We start from the raw sequence: 19,492 nt of genomic DNA on the forward strand, positions 1-19,492 counted from the left end.
AGGTGAGCGCCCTTTACTCCCGAGCGTCCCGCTATGCCGTTTGAGCTCGCAGGCGGGGCAGTGCCCGGCCCACCTCCCAGCCTTCCTCCGGCTCGGGTAGCCTACGGGAGGCCGCGCCAGCACGGAGCGGTGACTGCTCTTGGTTTTTTTAGGGGGGGTGGCACTGAGTAAGCAGACCGACCTGTGTGTGTGGAAGAAGTGAGCACTATCTGGCCAGCTGCTGCCGGATGGAGTGGCATCTTTCTCCCCCTGTTCTGTCGTGTCTCTTGGTGCGGGCTGATATTTCAAAAGCAGTTTGGAGGAATCACTTTTCTCCTATGGTCAAGGCAGGGCTTGATGTGTGCAGACACAGCTTTACAATTATATTCCTCACAAAGACAGTTTCCAAGACTCAGGTGGGCCTCGTTAGTTTTCACGGACACGAGTGTGTGTGTGTGTGAGTGTGACTCATTGGGCTCGAACTCAGGCCTGGGACACTGTCCCTAAGCTTTTCCACTGAAGGCTTGCCCTCAACCATTTGAGCCACAGCTCCACTTCCAGCTTTGTTTTTGTTTTTTTGGTAGTTAATTGGAGATAAAAGTCTCACTTGCCTTAGCGAGTTTCAAATAGCTATCCTCAGATCTCAACCTCCTGAGTAGCTACTGTTACAGGCATGAGCCAATGGCAGCATTCAGCATTGACATGATTTTTAGTGACCCAGTTTTAATTCCTTAAGTAGCAGCTCAATAAGAAGATAGCTGGGTTTGCCGAGGGAATAGAGAGGTACATACTCTCACCTCGCTCTTCAGCCTGGAAAGCCCTCAGTTTTGCAGATGAATTTCATAACCAAACCCAGATAAAATGTCTCCAGTCAAGCTGTTGATAGATTTTTCTACTGAAGAAAGTTCTGGAGCTCTTTACATAATCGTTTTTCTCCCTGTGTTTTGTTTTGCTTCAAACAGCATCATGCTACTGGGAAGGCCCAAGTGGGGACACAGGACCAACTTCAGCCAAGTTGCTGAGAAAGGTCATAGCGGCTGGGGCTCCTGGACTGATAAGTGGCACCAGCCCAGTGGGAAATCCTGGGTCTCCAGCTCCCTGGCTAATGCCCTGTGTAGCTTGCTTCCAGGGTCTGGCATTCTGGCTGGTGTGGTAGGAGGCCCCGCTGCTTAGGAAACATGCCAGGTTCAGAAGGGCTTCTACCTTCAGCATAGGAGTCCAGCTGGGTAGTAGCACAGAATGTCTCAGGACCTTCTGTGTGGCTGCTGGCAGAGGGCAGTGGTGGCTGGGGGGCAGGGTATGACTCCTCATCTTCTGAACCAGGATTAGGACCATCTCTGCTACCTGTGAATGGGCAGTGGTGCACAGAGCCACATGACGTCTTTTTGTCACCAAAATCTAACCAGCTGTCGGGGCGAGGGGCTGCTTTTCTCTTGAACGTTCACCTGTAATACTTTAAACCTGTCTTTCAGTAAAGAAGGTGCTGAAAGAGAGTCCAGGCTTCTCAATGAGAGGATCTAACTTGCTGAGAAGGAGAATGGAGTCTTAATTACTGAGATCACTGTCAGATAATATGCTGCATCCATTCTATGTAAACTTGTCTGCAGAAAGCAAAAGCAAAAGTGAAGTGATGGGTTTGCCCAGAAAGTCTGGGCTGCTAAGACAGATGCACTCTGATAGCCATGACAGTACTAATTGGACCAGGTCTCCATGCACACTGCCTTGTTATCCCCTCACTGTGGTAGGTGGGCCTCTGGTTTCATCCTCCCAGGGCTGAGGCAGGCTAGCCAGGTGCCAGCATCTTCCTTGCTTGTTGGAACTGTGACCTTTCCTTCTGATGGGTGGAGGCCTGTGACCTTTCCTTCTGATGGGAGAGGCCAGTCCACGGGGAACACATGGGTTGGCTTCTGCTGGCTGGCTCTTGTGAGCTGCATCTCTGCCCCTGGCATCAACCTCCTTGCCCTTGGCAGCCAGGGACGGTGTCCTCTTGCTCCTTAGAAGCCAGGCTGTGGAGAAAGTGCTGAGATGTGTTCTCCACAGGAGCTGGGTGTTCAGAAGGAAGCCATTGGAGACCAGATTGGAAGGGACCAGAAACTCAGGAACTCAGCAATCCAAAATAATGTCAGTACTCTACAGATGCTACTCTCGGTTTTTAGACTGCCGTGTAAGCCTCTCAGCCCATTTGTACTGGTAACCAGGAACATTAGCACTTAATGGGTTCTACTTAGTGGCTGTCACCAAGGTGACAGGAAGCTGCAGGGGGCCCTACTCTCTGCTGTGCCTTTTGGTGCTTTTACCTGTTCTTTTTTTTTTTTGTCGGTCGTGGGGCTTGAACTCTGGGCCTGGGCGCTGTCCCTCAGCTCTTCAGCTCAAGGCGAGCGCTCTACCACTTGAGCTACAGTGACACTTCCGGTTTTCTGGTGGTTTACTGGAGATAGGAGTCTCACGGTCTCTCCTGCCCGGGCTGGCTTTGAACCGCGATCCTCAGATCTCAGCCTCCTGAGTAGCTAGGATTACAGACGTGAGCCACCAGCGCCCGGCATTTTTACCTGTTCTTAAGGGTGGCAGAGCTACCCTAGCTCTGGGAGCTAGGAGATGGCCAGCCGTTTGTTTAGCTAGGGGCACCAGGACAAGGTCCTATCAAGGTCCCCTGGACCCTGTGTGTAGCATTAGTTGCCTTGTTATTAACAGTGTGTCCCCAGATGTGGTATGTTTTGCTGATGGTGAGGGTCTCTGTCATCTCCACCAAGGGCCTGCCTGCCCTCTACCATGAAGGACTGGGGAGCAGACTGCTTTCAGGTCTTGACAGGAGGTTAAAAAACCAGCGCCCCCTTCTGGGGAGCATTGAGGAGGCAAAGGGGAGCCTGGTTAGTGGCTTTTCCTAGAAGGTGAGTCACACCCTTCCCCTTTGTGAGACTTCTGTCAAACTTTTTTTTTTTTGGTCAGTTGTGGGTCTTGAACTGAACTCTGGGCCTGGGCGCTGTCCCTCATCTCTTTAGCTCAAGACTAGCACTCTACCACTTGAACCACAATGTCACTTCCAGTTTTCTGGTGGTTAATTGGAGAACTCATGAACTTTCCTGCCTGGGCTGGCTTTGAACCACAATCCTCAGATCTCAGCCTCCTGAGTGGCTAGGATTACTGGCATGAGCCATCGGCACCCGGTTCTGTCAAACTTTTATTTATTTTTTGTTTGTGTGGTGTTGAGGAATCAAACCCAGGGCTTCATGCATGCTAGGCAAGCACTCTACCACTAAGCTACATTCCCAGCCTCTGTCATACTTTTTTTTTTTTTTTTTTGGCTAGTCCTGGGGCTGGACCAACTCAGTGCCTGGGCACTTCTCTGAGCTTCTTTTGTTCAAGGCTGGCACAGCGCCACTTCTGACCTTTTCTGTGTATGTGGTGCTTAGGATCGATCCCAGGGCTTCATGCATGCTAGGTGAGCACTCCACACTAAGCCACCCTCCCAGCCTCTGCCAAACTTTCATCATTCCCAGGTCCCTAGGAGAGGAATCAGGGTATTCTGAGGCAGAGGGCCCTTGACATCATCAGTGGGTGCAGCAGCAGCGTGTGAATGGCGCATGACTCACCGCTCACGCCACGGTGCAGGGTGGTTGCTCAGCACAGGATGCAGAGGCTGTGGGCCATTGAATGTTGCAACCCCAAAGCTGCCTTTTTCGCAACATCCTTATGAACTGAGGGCTGTCTTCTCAATTCCTTTTTGCCCTGAACATGAACAGAATGTTGATGCTTGTGTGCTGTGTGGCTCCAGGTGGCTATGTGGTTATGACCCCTGTGTTCTGGTCCTGTCTGGGTCAGGTCTGTCTCTGTTTCTAACCCCTTCAGACCTCTTTGTTGGTAACTCTGTGGGACAGATTTCCTCATGGGTGTGTGTATGTGTGTGCTGGTATTGGTCTTTACACTCTTGCCTTAGCTTTTTTAAGCTCAAGGCTGGTGCTCTATCACTTGAGCTCTACCATTTGCTGGTTAATTGGAGATAAGTCTTGGATTTGTTGGTCCGAGCTGGCTTCAAACTGTTATCTTCAGATCTCCTAGCTAAGATTACAAATGTGAACTATCTGCTCCTGGTTTCCTCATTTCTTGAGTCACTTGCATGTTTTGTTGCTTGTATGCCACATCCTTCTTGGTTGTGAGGCTCATTGAGGTGGACTGACTTGCCTCTTCCTGCAAGCCTTCCAAGTTGTATAACGAGAACCATGCTCACAGGCAGGCTCCGGTGCTCGTGGCCAGCATGGGCTGATGTGTGGGATGCTGGCAGTGCCTGTGTCCCTGCCACATGGCTGTTCTCACAGCCGTGCTGCTGTCCTGCCTGGGTTGAGGATTCCTTTCTGCTGTGATGAGAGGACAGGGGCTATGAGATGCCTTCTAGAGTGGCACCTTGCAAGTCTGGGGACCAAATTGGAATGGTGTGTGGCCAGCATGCATATGAAATGGGGGCACCTTGTGCCCATTCTTGCTTGCCTTTGAAATCAGAGCTGCCAAGCAGCAGACATGCTTATTTCAGTGCACAATATCTGCAGATGTGCATATCACTGTGTTGATCCTCCCGCCCATGCTGGTAGGGGAGGGAGGCCTACCTGCCCTTTTTGGCCCCCTCCTCTTGCTCTTTAATCCTATTGACCCAGACACTCCAATTAAGAGTAGCAGACTCATCAGGAGGCTTTGAATACGTTCTCAGTCTTGAAGACTGCTGGTGGCAAATGAGCATGCTCAGTGAAAGTCCTTATGCTGAGGTGGATCTGGCCCCATCAGGCGTCATCAGGGTGGGGCTGGTTTGCTTACCTGGGGTGGGCACAGCCCCTGTGTAATCATGTCAGCAGAATCGGCTTACTGCTCATTTGGAAGCAAGTCAGAACACCTCTGGTGTCTGGGGTCCACCCCCCTGGAGGTCCTGCTGCCACCTGTCCAGCTTCTGTTCAACACCTCCTGGTGGTGGCTTTTGCCCAGGTGTAGTCCCATGTCATTGCCAAGGCTGCTTGATGAAGGCACAAAGTACAGGTCGATCCTCAGATCAGTGCTAAATCCGGAGCCACGGACATGTTGTTTATCTCTTCCACAGAAGGGGGTGATTACACGGTTGCTGAGCGCATCCAGAGCATTAGGGCATGAGGAGAGACTGGGTGGAATGTGGCAACAGCTGCCCCACACTTCTTGCTGGAGCAGTGTGTAGGTGCTCTGCAGGAGCCCTAACATTGACCAGGATGTATGGAGGACCTCTTTTTTTGGATTGGTTGTGGGGCTTGAACTCAGGGCCGGGGCGCTGTCCCTGAGTCTCTTAGTGCTCAAACCTAGCACTCTACCACTTGAGCTACATTGCCACTTCTGGTTTTTGAGTGGTTAATTGAAGATAACAGTCTCATGGGGACTTTTCTGCCTGGGCTGGCTTCAAAATTCGATCATGAGATCTCAGCCTCCTGAATAGCTAGGATTACAGGTGTGAGCTACCAGTGCCTGGCTCTGTTTTTGGTTTTGAGACCTTGAAACAATATATTTTGGGGGGGGGAGGTCCGGTTGTGGGGCCTGAACTCTGGGCCTGGGTGCTGTCCCTCAGCTCTTCAGCTCAAGGCTAACGCTCTACCACTTGAGCCACAGTGCCACTTCCGGCTTTTTTCTTTATGTGGTGCTGAGGAATCGAACCCAGGGCCTCAGGCATGCAAGGCAAGCGCTCTGCCACTGAGCCACCTTCCCAGCCCTTGAAACAATATTTTTTTACATTGTTTTTTATATAGTTAATCCCAGGTCTTGAACTCAGGGTCTGGGTGCTGTCCCCGGGCTTGTTTTTGCTCAAAGCTAGTCCTCTACCACTTGAGCCACAGCTCTACTTGACAGCTTTTTTTGGTCATTTATTGGAGATATGTCTCATGGACCTCTCTGCCTGGACTGGCTTTGAACCGTGATCCTCAGATCTCAGCCTCCTAAGTAGCTAGGATGACAGGTGTGAGCCACCAGTGCCTGGCCTGAAACAACTTTTTAAAATGCTGTAATTTTGGGAACTGGTATGTACATCTCTGTATTCCTGTGACTTTTAAAATGTTGTAATTTTGGGAACTGGTATGTACATCTGTATTCCTGTGAATACAGGAATAAGACCTGTGCAGCTGACCTTCACTGGCCTGCTCCTGGAAGGGACAGATTCTGCCCTGTGGACTCTGCCTGACACATCATCCCATGGGTGGGTCTCCTGTTCTTTAGCCCCAGGCCTTTGTGTTCCTTGGAATTCTTTCTCCAAGTGGCTCAGCTCCGAAGGGCAGGAACTGTGTTGGGTGTGATGCACCTGCGTGGCATTTGGACCTGACTTCGACAGAGTGTGCTGGCTTCCTGACTGAGCCCTCACAAGTGTCCCATTCACGGGGGACAGACAAAAGCCCTGAGTGCTTTCCCCCACCTTTGCCAGTGGTTTGACACATTAGCTTGTTGCTGTTGAGAGCTTGTCCACAGCAGGTTATACAGGCTTTAAGAACATCCTAACACTTCTTGGGCATTAGCTGGGGCAGTTCCATGTTTTGTGCATGGTTGGGCTGAGTTGCCCTGTGGGCTGTAGAGCTTTCTGGAGGGAGCTTGTTGGGGTGGGAAAGGCCAGCCTTCTGCAGCATGCACAGCTCTCTCCTGCCTTTTAAAATTATTTTGGGTCCGGTCGTGGGGACTGAACTCTGGGCCTGGGCGCTGTCCCTCAGCTCTTCAGCTCAAGGCTAGCGCTCTACCACTTGAGCCACAGCCCCACTTCCGGCTTTTTTCTTTTTGCTTATGTGAGTGCTGAGGAATCGAACCCAGGGCCTCAGGCATGCAAGGCAAGCACTCTACCACTGAGCCACCTTCCCAGCCACACTCTCCTGCCTTCTGCCCTTTGCTGCTCTGGACATTGGAGAACTGTACAAGTGGCACCTGCAGGCTGGCAAACCATGTGGCCATCATCTCTGTAGGGTCTGTACTGTCTGGAGGATACATCACTGGGGAGAGGCTGGGCCAAGCCTTAGCATCTAGCTGTGTCCAATCCTTCCCAGCATTGCTTAGAGCCAGGTTAGCCTGGGGGACTCATCCCCCGCCCCCCGTGTGTGTGTATGTGTGGGGGTGTCTCATTCTCCCCCCCCCTCGTGTGTGTGTGTGTGTGTGTGTGTGTGTGTGTGTGTCTGTGTGTCTGTGTCTGTGTCTATGTCTGTGTGTCTGTGTCTGTCCTGGGCTTGAACGCTGGCCCCTGATGCTGTCCTGAGTTTTTTTGCTCAAGGCTAACACTGTACCACTAGAGCCACAGCTTCACTTCCATTTTGTTTGGTTAATTGGAGATGAGTCTTACAGACTTTTTTGCTGAACTCTCTTTGACCTGTGATCCTCAGATCTCAGCCTCCTAGGTATCTAGGATTACAGATGTGAGCCACCAGCACGCCCAGCCCTCATTCCTTTTGAGTTTTGCTCTGAACATAACACAGTGAGCTGAATTGTGGCAATGATGGAGGCATTTTGGTACCATGTTTGGGGGTCTGTCATGACATCTGTGGGTGAAGGTCAGGGGTGTTGGCTGCTGAACATCTTCCGGTGCCCAGGACAGCTGTGCATGCCTTTAACTGAACATAGAAGCTGTGGCAATGACAGAAGGGCATCGTCCTGTGGGGTCTGTGCTCTGGGACTGAGCCTTGGATTATTGTGTGTCCAGACTTACAGGGGAGCTCCCGGAGCAGGTGGAGCCCACCGTCTGCCCTGGGGAGGCACCGGGGCTGCTGAGGGCTCTTGCCCAGTGCTGGTTGTCTCTCCTGTCCCACTGCTCACTCACCTGCCCTGGGAAGTGCCTGTCGTGGTCCTGGGCTCCAGGCTGCAGCCGCCTCACCAGCACCTTCTGTGGCCCCTAGTTCCTGCGAGTCACCAAGCAGTACCTGCCTCACGTGGCGCGCCTCTGCCTGATCAGCACCTTCCTAGAAGACGGCATCCGCATGTGGTTCCAGTGGAGTGAACAGCGTGACTACATCGACACCACCTGGAGCTGTGGCTACCTGCTGGCCTCATCCTTTGTGTTCCTCAACCTGCTTGGACAGCTGAGTAAGTGGCTCTGGAGCTTGTCAGGATGCCTTGGGGCCCCTGTTCCCTCCGTAATGCCAGGCCCAGAGCACAGGGTTGGTGGTGATGGGGACAGTGCGTGTGGACTTGAGTGTTGCAACTGGCTGCAAGCTCTTTGATCCCCGGCGACCGGGAGCAAGGCAGTAACCGAGACTGGACTGTGGAACTGAGGTTGGGGTACTAGAAGACCCGGAGCCTCGCGCCAGCGGCAGATCCCAAGGCTCCATTAGCCAAGGTTTTTATTGGTCTTGTGCAAGGAAGTACAAACTTCAATGTGAGACAAGGTTTTGTATACAAGTGGTAGATGACCTTCTCATTCTGGGAAAGAGAGCTGAACTGTAAATAGCTTACAATTTGCATAAACCTAAGTCTACCCTCAGTCTCCCACACAGTTTAGGGTAGAGTTAGCCCCCACCCAAGGTAGAAATCTCAGTTCCAGTTAAGCCAGGACTGACCTTTCCAGGAAACACTCAGCATTACGAGGAGAGTGTGTTCAGAGAAGGCCTTCTGAACTCTCAGTCCTTTCCGCTGTCTCTTGAGGGTCTCTAGCACAGGGGGGTCTGCATCGATTCTACCAGCTCTCTGTGTAGGTTTTTTTCCCCCCAGTCATGGGACTTGAACTTAGGGCCTGGGTGCTTTTCCTGAGCTCTTTTGCTCAAGGCTAGCACTCTACCACTTTGAGCCACAGCTCTACTTCTGGTTTTCTGATGGTTAACTGGAGATAAGAGTCGTAGGGACTTTCCTGCCAAGGATGGCTTTGGACTGTGATCCTCAGATCTCAGCCTCCTGAGTAGCTGGGATTTACAGGCATGAGTCACTAGGCTGTGTTTGGGTGATTTTTGTCAGTCGTTGGGCTTGAACTCTGGGCCTGGGCACTGTCCCTGTGCTCTTCAGCTCAAGGCTAGTGCCTACCCAGGCTAGCTTTGAACTGTGATTCTCAGATTTCATCCTCCTGAGTAGCTAGGATTACAGGCGTGAGCCACCAGCGCCCATCTTGTGTTTGGGGTTTTTGTACCTAGTTCTGGGCTCATTGCTTTGGGGTTTGCTAAAGAAGTTAGATGCAGTCCTTGTTGGAGTCCTTGTTGGAGTCCAGTGGCTAACGAAGGTGTCTAAAAAGGAGATGATTTAGGTCAGAAGGGAAAGGGGACTTAGAGCCTCCTCCTCCTGATAGACAGGCTTTGTTTTGCCTCCTCCTCCTGATAGACAGGCTTTGTTTTGGGTTGCAGTTTTCCTCCCTTGGGAGAAGGAGACTTGTGCTTGCCAGTCTTGGTCAGTTCAACCAGGTACTGGTGGCTCATGCCTGTAATCCTAACTATTCAGGAGGCTGAGATCAGAGGATCACAATTTGAAGCCAGCCTGGGCAGGGAAATCTGTGAGACTCTTACCTCCAATTAACCACCAGAAAACTAGAAGTGGTGCTGTGGCTCAAGTGGTAGAGAACTAGCCTTGAGCTGAAGAGCCAGGGACAGCACCCAGGCCCAGAGTTCAAGCCCCACGACTGACAAGAAACAAAAACGCTGGAAGTAGAGCTGTGGGTCAAGTGGTAGAACACTAGCCTTGAGGAAAAACACTCAGGGAGAGTACCCAGGCCCCGAGTTCAAGCCCCAGGACTGGCACACAAAGCTGTCTGTGGTAGAACAGTCATAGTCCTGTTCTTGGTGGGCCACTGGTGCTGGGAAATGGCCTGCTCTCTGGTCCAGCAAGGCACCCATGCTTTGGACAGTTCAAGTCTAGATAATGTCTTGTGCACCTTGCCTATTGTTCAGTCTCCCAGAAATTGCTTTTGGCTTGGGGAAGGGGTACTTTGCAACTGGACCAGAGGGCCAGGTGGGGGGGGGTGGTTTGGCTTGGGGAAGGAGTACTTTGTCTGCATCTGGACCAGAAGGCCAGGTGGAGTGGTGATATGGGTTTGCCCAGAAGCTACGTGCAGTTGTCCTAATGCTTGCTGTCCTCTTTCTAGCTGGCTGCATTCTGGTGTTGAGCAGGAACTTCGTACAGTATGCCTGTTTCGGGCTTTTTGGAATCATAGCACTGCAGGTACGAGGGGCACAGCATGGCTCTCAGAGTCAGGACCAGTTTCATGAAGTATGTGGCTGGCTGTCATTTTTCTTTGCCCCTGTAGAGCTGAGCATCAGACCAGCCTTCTGCAGGTGTGACTGCTTCAAGCTAATTTTCCCTGTGGAGAGGTGACTAGCATTTCCTCCTTGCAGGCTCAGAAGCATCAGGGCCAGAGCAGGCTGTGGAGGCTGCTCCCAAGCAGGTGCCAGCTCCAAGTACTAAGCCATCTTTTCCTCCATTTCCTGTGAGCAGAAATAAAAGACTTAAAGCAGGTTTTCAATCCAGACTGGTGGTCTCAGAACCACTTTCTCTAGGAAGTTCTAGGCACAGCCTCTGATGTTTAGGTTCAAGGGTCATCCCTCACCCCTTGAGAAATATGGAACCAAATTATTGTGCTCCAGTCTGCCCTCCATGTCCTAAACTAATTTTGTGTATTTCATATTCTTTATGTTGTATAAACTGGCTAGTGGTATTAACAGAAGTTGGTTTGAAAACACTGACTCGGGTTTCTCTTTCATACCCTCAGACGATTGCCTACAGCATTTTATGGGACTTGAAGTTTTTGATGAGGTAGGTGCTTCCCATTCAGTCCTCCATCCCTCACCTCCCTCCCAGCAGCTATAAACACTTTCCCCAGGGTAGTGTTGGGTGCGGCATAGCCTATGCTGCATCCAGAGCCCCAGTACTGGAGTGAGAGTGAGTCCTCTCTCCTCCCCCCTGATTGAGGCCCTCAGTGAGAATGGAGACCAACCAGGACTTGGTTCTGAGCACCTCCAGGGGGCTCCTCACTGACGGTTCAACTTGAGGCTGACACTTGGTTTGGAGAAAGAGAATGAAGGATCTTGCTGTACACCTGTCAGATCTGCCTTGGTCTGGCCTGTTGGACAGGTGCCCCAGGAGCTTTAGCTTCTAGCTGGCTTTTTGTTCCTCAGGAACCTGGCCCTGGGAGGAGGTTTGTTGCTGCTTTTAGCGGAGTCCCGGTCTGAAGGGAAGAGCATGTTCGCAGGCGTCCCCACCATGCGTGAGAGCTCCCCCAAGCAGTACATGCAGCTCGGAGGCAGAGTCTTACTGGTCTTGATGTTCATGACCCTCCTTCACTTTGATGCCAGCTTCTTTTCTGTGAGTACTCCTGCCTTCTCAAAGGCCCTGTCTCCCTGTGCCCACCTGCCAGCTTACTTATTTATGCCAAGGATCTGCCTCTCAGCAGATCCCAGCCTCCCACCTTCACTCAAGGTCCGACTTTCACTTCTCTCCTTCCTGTGGTTCATACCTGTGCTGATTTGTTTTGCGTGCCAGCTCTTATGAGCAAAGCCAGCTTGGAGCGTTGGCCAGGCAAAGTGTGTCCAAGAAGCGAGCTGTGACTGGGTAGCTGAGTGGATTGGGTCACCGAGTTATGACAGATCCACAGCGCCAACACTTTAAGCTTATCTTGGTAAATCAGTCTGCTCTAGCTAGGAGACTTTGTTTTAATCTTCCCCAAACCTTTTACACTAAAGATAGTGCTTGCTAGGGACCAGTGGCTCACACCTATAATCCTAGCTACTCAGGAGGCTGAGATATGAGGATCCCAGTTCAAAGCCAGCCCAGGCTGTGGTGCCGTGGCTCAAGTGGTAAAGTGCTAGCCTTGAGCTGGAGAGCTGAGAGACAGTGTTCAGGTCCAGAGTTCAAGCCCCATGACCAACCCCCCAAAAAAGATAGTGCTTAGCTGGATGTGGTGAAACATGCCTATAATCTCAGTAATTAGCAGGCTGAGGCAGAAGGATTGTGAATTCAGGTTAGCCATGCTACATAGCAAGACCCTGTTTAGAAAAGAAGTTCAGCCCCACTAGAAAAAAAATTGGGGGGGCTGGGAAGGTAGTTCAGTGGTAGAGCTCTTGCCTTGCATGCACGAGGCCCTGGGTTTGATTCCTCAGCAAGCACTACATAAGCAGAAAAAAGCTGGAAGTGGCACCGTGGCTCAAGTGGTAGAGCTCTAGCCTTGAGCTGAAGAGCTGAGAGACAGTGCCCAGGCCCAGAGATCAGGCCCCACGATCAAAAAAAAAAAAAAAAAATTGGCCTCCACTTACTTTCCTTGTTGAATATGATTTGTGTGTGCATGCACGCGTGCCAGTTTTAAAGTTTAAACTCGGCCTAGGTACTGTCCTTGAACTCTTTTGCTCAACGCTGGCATTCAACCACTTGAGTCACAGCTCCATTTCCTGCTTTTTGGTGGTTAATTGGAGAAGGGAGTCCCATAGACTTTCCTGTGATCTCAACCTCCTGAGTGGTCAGCTGAATATGATTTTTTATCTTCTACCATGTGGCCAAGCTGAGAAATTCTGAAATTCCATTGTTTCCCTTTTAATCATAAATTGAGGGTTTTTTTTTTTGTTGTTGTTTTGTTTTGTGGCAGTAGTATATAAACTCTCAGACCTTGCACTCTTCTCCCTTGGCTTTTTTCTCACTTTTATTACTTGAGGCATGCCTCCAGTTTTGGGTTTTTGTTGGTTAATTGGAAATGAGAATCTAGCAAGCTGAATACCAATGGCTCATGCCCGTATTCCTAGCTGTTCAGGAGGCTGAGATCTGAGGATTGTGGTTCAAAGCTAGACTGGGCAGATTGGTCAAAAGCCAAGCAAAAGTGCCAGGTCCTGAGTTCAAGTCCCAGTACTGGTATGTGTACATTTGCCTGTGTGCATACACACACACACACACTTGTAGTTTTTTCTGCCCCAGTTAGCTTCACACACACACACACTTGTAGCTTTTTCTGCCCCAGTTGGCTTCAAGCTTTGATCATCAGATTGTAGCCTCCTGAGTAGCCAGGATTACGGATGTGAGCCACTGGTGCCTGCCTATGCATTCAGTCTCTTTAGTCCTCTCTATTCCATTTCACTGGAACCCATCCAAAAGTAGCCATGCAGCCTTGAGCACTTTGCTGCTTCTAAGTTTCTTCAGCCAGGTGAACTTGTGTATCTGTTAAGTGCTAGGGCCTGGCCACCATATGGCCAACTTTACATCTTTTGCTGTTGTATGTCCACTTTCTGACTTATCACAGAGTCGTACTACTACTGCTTTTATCGGAGTTCTAGTCACTAAGGAACTAAGAAGTTCCAGAATCTGTCTTCTTATCTCCTGAGCCCTTACCAGAACTGTCCCAAATGCTCTGTTCACGCTACCATGTTCCAGGTGTTTGTGTAACAACAGTCTTCTACTTGGTACATATTTTCATTCTCAGCCATTTTCTTACTGCTTAGCTGAATACCACGGACTGGGCAGTTTATAGAGTTTAATTAGTAAAGTATAATGTTTTGTTTAACCATGGTCTGGAATCCAGAAGGTTCAGGGTTGGGTGGTCATACCTGGTGAGGGTCGTCTTGCTGCTGAGGACTCTGCAGGGCCCAAGGCAGTAGAGTGACATAGGTGAGAGAGGCAAGCCTCTCCAGTGACCCGACTCAATCTTCAAGAGCTGCGTCCTCCCCTCCCTGTCCCCTCCCTAGCTATTACCATAGGTCATGGGGTATCCAGTCTAACACAAGACGCTGGCGAGGTACACTAAAACCGTCTCATCCCATCTTTAATAGATACAAAACTTCTTCCAGTTTAGCAAGTGGTATTTAAAAACCACCACCACTGCTGTTCAATAGTAATGCGCCAGCCTGGCACTCATTGGGCCATGTGTATTAAAAAAACAGCATAGCTTTCCTCCCAACCTTTAGTCTGAGTGACTTTACTTTCTCCCTGTGCAGATCATCCAGAATATTGTGGGTACAGCTCTGATGATCTTAGTGGCCATTGGTTTTAAAACCAAGCTGGCAGCTTTGACTCTTGTCGTCTGGCTGTTTGCTATCAACGTGTATTTCAACGCCTTCTGGACCATTCCAGTCTATAAGCCCATGCATGACTTCCTGAAATACGACTTCTTCCAAACCATGTCCGTGATCGGAGGCCTGCTCCTGGTGGTGGCCCTGGGCCCAGGGGGCGTCTCCATGGATGAAAAGAAGAAAGAGTGGTAACAGACAGCTCCCTTCTCTCCCTGGTCAAGGCCCACAGTGTGTGGAGGACTGGTTCAGGGTGGAGTCACCAACTGCCAGCATTTATGTGTCCTTTTCCCTCCCCCTCCCTTGGTAAAGGCACCGATGTTTTGAGAACTTTATTTGCAGACATTTGAAAATTGATGAAGTCTGCTCTGGAACCGCAGTATGGAAGCTGAACAACTAGCTGAATGGCCAGCCCGCCCTTAGCCCCCCCTCCCCGTCAGGCTGGCCAGCCTGCCCTTACTCCCCGCCAGGGCTTAAGAGCCAGCAGCTTGGTGGGTTGTGGCCTGTCCATCTGGCTTTGAGTTCTTTGGGGGGGGGGGTTGAGGGCCTTCAAGCTGTACTGTGAGCAGACACATTTGTCTATCTTTTTTTTTCTTTTGTAAGTTTACACCCTTAGCTCAAACCTACTAAATGATTTTGGATGGTCCAGCTGAACATCAACCATACGGCTAAACCCCTGGTTTAGAATCTTACCAGGGGTTCCAACCTTGTTTTGGCCCCTGCATTAGACTTTTTAGAATCACTGAAGACATTTAGAAAATCCCCAGATGCAGAGAATGGTGCAGTATTGGAGGGGCAACTGAGGCTGCTGGTGACAGCGAAGTGATTGACTTCAGCTGAACACGCACCATGTGCCAGTGGGTGGAAAACACCCTGGGAGCTTCAGTGGCTCAAGGCAGGGACTGAATATCTGGAGCCTGACAGTGGGGAGAGCTGGTGAGGGAGCTGCACACAGGATGCTTGGCCCCTCAATGGAACCAGTCTGGGAGGAGCAGCAGTCTGCGGCCTAGCAGCGACACTAGCCCCGCACTGGAGACCCAAGGCTCAACCCAGTCACCTCAACCTCAGAGCAATGCCTGAAGCCTGCAGGCCATGCTCCACCCCGGCTTAGCAGTGCTCCTCCAGTCCAGGCTATGTGCTGGGCCACCCTGACACCACCTCCAAAGGCTGTTGCTTGCTCTCTGTCATCCTGTATGCTGAATGCAGCCAAGGTTACTTTTTACAATCTGTGATGCCTTACCGATTTGATCTTGATCCTGTATTTAAAGTTTTCTAACATTGCCTTACACTGTGTTTCTCTTTTTGGGGGGTGAGGGAAGGTGTCTCATGTTCATATGATGACAGTGAAATGCCATGGTTAATCACAATCTCTGGATCTCTCCTAGACTTGTGGGGACAAACCCATACAACCTGGGGGGATATGGTGGAGGCTTGTCCACTCCAGTAGTCTCTTAAGGGGCCATCTCTGGGTTTCCCCTTAGTCCAGTCCACTGGCATAGCACCCTAGATCCACCTGCTCCAGTGATGCCTTTCCAGCACTCTCCCTGTGTCCCATTGAGCCTCACAGACTGCCCCATCACACCCATTTAGGTAAGATGTAGTAAAGACTCTGGCCTCAAGGCCTTCCCTCATCCTACAGAAAGGCCCGTGTGGGATGCCGCCACAGCAAGACTGCCTCAACACACACCCTTTGGCCCTGTCGCATGACATGACGTGTGGAGTTGAGCCTGGGAGCAAGTGTTTGGTCAGCCCTGCCATGCAGCAGCGGCCTGTCTAGGGGCCCACTACTCCATCTGTTAGTCTTCAGTGGACTGCCAGGTGGGGAGAAAAAGAAACAGTCTACCCATTGGTTTAGAAAAATAACTGAAAATGCTTTTTGCTTTATGTGGGGATAGGTATAAATCTCATTTTTATGCTGTATTTTATATCTTAGTTGTGTTTGAAAATGTTTTGATTTTTGGAAACATCAAAATAAATAAAGGCATTTGTGGTATGCGGTGTGATCCTATGGGAGGAGCATCCAGCCTGGGCGGGCCTGGCCAGGCTCGCCGCAGCCCAGAGCAGCCTCACACAGAGCAGCTTGGGAAGCCCTGCCGCTGCCTTCGTGTCAGAACTCCAGCAAGTCAAGAGACAGTGGGACCTGTGGGTGGGTCTCCGTAGTCTTCGTTACCCCAACTGCTTGAAGGAGTTGAAGCTCCTGGGCTTCTTGGTCAACGACCCAAGCTGTTTCTGTGGCGAAGCAGAGAAAAGGCTAGGTTACCAGGCCTTTCGGACCCCATGAGGAAGATTCTGTATGGCTAGGACATGCCATCAGGCCTTTCTGTGCTGGGTTAGAGGGTGCTGTAGATCCCCTCAAAAACCTTGACCTTTTAAAACCCCAGCTCTGTTTCCTACCCTGTAACGGAGGAAAGGTGGTCTTCAGAAGTCAAGCCCTTCCCGAGGCCATGCCCAAGCTCCCCAGCTCAGAACTTCTGGAGACTGTGGCTTGCATGTTCCTTGTCAGCGTGAAATAGCTTTTGGAAGAACACTTGTGGAAGGTGTGCCTGGCATATACTGGGCCGCAGGTAGGAGCTCACCTTTCTCCGCTTACACATCTGCCTGCAGTCCATTCCCACCTCCTTTCTGTCCTCAGTGTCTGCCTCTCCTGGGGGCCTTGGCCTCACCTCCTCTTGGTCTGTCAGAAAGTCGGTGGAGCCATCCTCATTCTTCTGTCCTCCCAGGTCCTTTTTGGCAAACAGCTCGGCTATTATAAGGAATAGATGCCGTTTCAGGCTTGTTGGAGGTACACCAACGCTTGGCCTTTGGGATGGGGTGGGGCAAGGCTGAGGAGGGAAATGCCCAGATGGCTGTGGTATTAGCAGGGCGCATGGGGCCTGCTTACGCGGGTACAGGTCTGTCATGCTGTCGTCACTACTTGGGCTCTCCCCTTCATCGCTGGAGGCTGGCTCCCAGAACGCTGCTCTCAGGCCAGGTCCATCCCCGTCTGTGTGGACTTCCTTCCTCTTCCTCCTATGCAGCAGGCAGGCAGGGACATACTCCACTCCTTGCTCCTGGCACTCTTCATCTGGGAGACAAACCAGCTTACACTGGTATTCAGTGCCACCAGGGCCTCTGGACATGGTGATAACCCATGGAGGCTGCACCGTCAGGGCCTCAGATCTCCACCCCACCAGATATCGACCAGAGCTGGAGTGAGTGGGCAGCTGGGCTCAGGTCCTACCCAGAGGCCAGAGAGTGGTGCAGGTCCACCAGGCCAGGCTACAAGAAGCTGGCTGCGAGGGCAGTGTGCAGACCCGTCATGAGGCCCCATGGCAAGACACAAGCCTATCACCAGCTGACCAGTCTTCCCCCTCAGCACTGTGGGGACATGCCCTAGGGAGCTGCTCCATGTAGCTGCCTGACCCTCCCTTCTGCGCTTGGAGCTCCAAGGCCAATATGAAGCTTCATGGAAGACGCTTACTGGGGATCCCTCTGCTGTGCTCACATACTGAAGATCTGCTGGAGCCAGACCCTCAGTCTAACAGCATGGGGGATATCAGCTCTGCTGTCCTCTGGCTCCTGTCGCTGCCTGCCGCCGCCTCCACAGACGCCTCCCCAGCACGTTCCCACAGCCACATCCTGACTCTTCCAGATCATTCCTGCCTCAGTTCCACAGACCATCCAAGTGTGTGTGTGTGTGTTTTTCTCCACCGTAGCTCAATGGTCTTGTTGCTAGCTCCAGGAACCCCAAGGACTGTAGGCCCAACCCCTCACCTTGTTATTCTGCATCTTCTCATCCTCAAGTCAGCATTCACCTGCCCCTGCTAGGGGCGGGACAGCAATGCAAGCACTCAACCCGCTCCCCTATCCCCATCCTCCTCCGGTGTTCACCTGTATGTCTCCATGTTTTCCTTGTTCAGGCCAGACCTTGCCCTCACCAGAATCTAGCCAGGGTTGGTCCGCACGATGCCTTAGCTGCCTTGGGGAGGGGTGCCAGGTCCAATCCTGTGGTCACTTTCCTACTCTTACCTCTCCTGGGGCTTTCCGGTGCTCAGGACTGCCTAGTCCCCTCTGCAAACTCAGGCAGGGAAGCTCCCTCTTGGTTCAGGCACAGCTCTACAGTGCCTAAGCACTGGCCTTCCTCCCTAAGCTGCCCTGAATTTAAGAACAAAAAAGCAGCTCTCCCTGCTCCCCTGACGACCAAGGGCTGACTACTCAGCCTTGGACTGAGTCACAGACAGTGCCTTCCCAGCACAACCTCCCTGCCAAGTCCCCCTCCATCTTCCACAGGCCGCTAATCTGTTCCCAGCGGACCTAGCCTTGACCACAGCCTCTAAGGTCCTCTGCAGCCTAGCTTGCCCCAAACTGCATGCTGGTGGAGGCTGTCAGCCCTCCCAGTCCCAGAGGACCACAGGTTGGTCCCCTAGGAGCAACCCTGGAAGACATTTCCTCCACAGTAGTTTCTGTCCCACCCAATACTTACCACAAGTTCCTCCCCAGCCTGCTTGTACCTGTGCACCCATCTATGTTGGAAGTCCGTGAGGTCCCAAACCACCTCCCTTTTCCTTACTGTGCCTGGACTGTCAGGTGTAACCAAGGATGTCTGGAAGGTGACCATGGTCCCCCTCTGCCCTGCGGGCGTCTCTGGCTTCCAGTAACTTACACTGCTGCAGTGCTCTCCGGTAGCGCCGGCCGCGGGTGTGCCTCAGCACGTGCTCAGGGGCTTTGTTGATGTGTCGTAGGGTGAGTTTGCAGAACAGCTGGTGCCTGTGAGACAAAAAGGATGGTTCGCAGGGACAGTTTCGCCAAAGACGCCATCAGAAGGCTCCACGGCCTGTCCAGTTTGGGCGGGGGGGGAAGGGGGGGCCTGCGGTCCTAGGGCTTGAACTCAGGACCCGGACACGGTCCCTGAGGCTTTCCGCTCAAGGCTAGCTCTCTACCACTTGAGCCACGGCCCCACTTCGGCTTTTTTGGTGGTAAGTCGGATAGTGGCACGGGCTTTCCTGCGCCGGGTGGCTTGGAAACGCGATCCGGCCCCAGCCTCTCGAGCAGCTGGGCTGCAGCGTGAGCGAACGCGGCGCTCAGCCGGCCCCGCGGCCCCGGGTGTGACACGGTCGCCGGGGGCAGGTGCTCCGGGGGAAGGGCGCGCCAGCCACCTACGGGTGCTTGGTGCTGGGCACGATGTGGGGCTCGAACTCGGCGTAGTCGAAGGCCGGGCCGGCGCGCGCCAGGCGCTGGTACTTCCTGCCGCGAGTGTAGGCCTGCAGCTCGGCCAGGCGGCAGGGCAGCTCGTGGCCGGTCAGGGCGCACCTCACCTGCGGGCGGGCGGGCGGGGGGTCGGGTCAGAAGCCGCGCCCCCCCGGCCCCCTTCCCCTCCCCTCGCGCCCCCGGCCCCGGGACGGACCCTGCCGGTGTCCGTCAGCAGGCGCAGGCTCGGGTGCTGCCGGAGGAAAGCCCTCACGTCCTCGGGCGGCTCGTCCATGGCGCGGGCGCGGCGCGGTGCGCGCCTGGCGGGGCGGGGCGGACGTCCCGGAAGTAGAACACCCCTCCCGGAAGCTAAGGCTTCGACCCGGAAGTGCTCGCGGCGGCCGCGGCCATGGCGGTCGCGG

At 52.5% G+C, this 19,492-nt stretch overlaps 3 protein-coding genes across 4 annotated transcripts in view; 2 read left to right on the top strand and 1 right to left on the bottom strand.

The window, feature by feature from the left end:
• The first annotated feature begins 7,761 nt into the window (after positions 1 to 7,761).
• Positions 7,762 to 15,897, top strand: Surf4 (surfeit 4). The gene is made up of 5 exons (XM_013029421.1): positions 7,762 to 8,028; positions 10,007 to 10,083; positions 10,631 to 10,674; positions 11,037 to 11,223; positions 13,833 to 15,897. Exons 1-5 carry the CDS (start codon positions 7,923 to 7,925, stop codon positions 14,097 to 14,099), a joined length of 681 nt encoding a protein of 226 aa, XP_012884875.1. The 5' UTR covers positions 7,762 to 7,922; the 3' UTR covers positions 14,100 to 15,897.
• Surf2 (surfeit 2) lies at positions 14,489 to 19,398 on the bottom strand. 2 transcript variants are annotated; one of them, XM_013029419.1, is made up of 6 exons: positions 19,288 to 19,398; positions 19,044 to 19,198; positions 18,547 to 18,650; positions 16,786 to 16,968; positions 16,481 to 16,647; positions 14,489 to 16,133 (listed from the first exon to the last, which is right to left on the bottom strand). In XM_013029419.1, the coding sequence occupies exons 1-6, from the start codon at positions 19,363 to 19,365 to the stop codon at positions 16,071 to 16,073; spliced, it is 750 nt and encodes a 249-aa protein (XP_012884873.1). In that variant the 5' UTR covers positions 19,366 to 19,398; the 3' UTR covers positions 14,489 to 16,070. The 2 variants fall into 2 exon arrangements, with proteins under 2 accessions (XP_012884873.1, XP_012884874.1); XM_013029420.1 differs by lacking the exon at positions 14,489 to 16,133 and adding an exon at positions 16,274 to 16,382.
• Surf1 (surfeit 1) overlaps positions 19,364 to 19,492 on the top strand; it is a 4,972-nt gene continuing 4,843 nt past the window's right edge. Inside the window, exon 1 of the mRNA XM_013029385.1 lies at positions 19,364 to 19,382. Coding sequence (XP_012884839.1) covers positions 19,364 to 19,382 — 19 coding nt within the window. The remainder of the gene's footprint in view (positions 19,383 to 19,492) is intronic.

Source organism: Dipodomys ordii, unplaced genomic scaffold (assembly GCF_000151885.1).
Source record: "Dipodomys ordii isolate 6190 unplaced genomic scaffold, Dord_2.0 Scaffold118, whole genome shotgun sequence".
In the NCBI taxonomy this organism is placed as follows: domain Eukaryota; kingdom Metazoa; phylum Chordata; class Mammalia; order Rodentia; family Heteromyidae; genus Dipodomys; species Dipodomys ordii.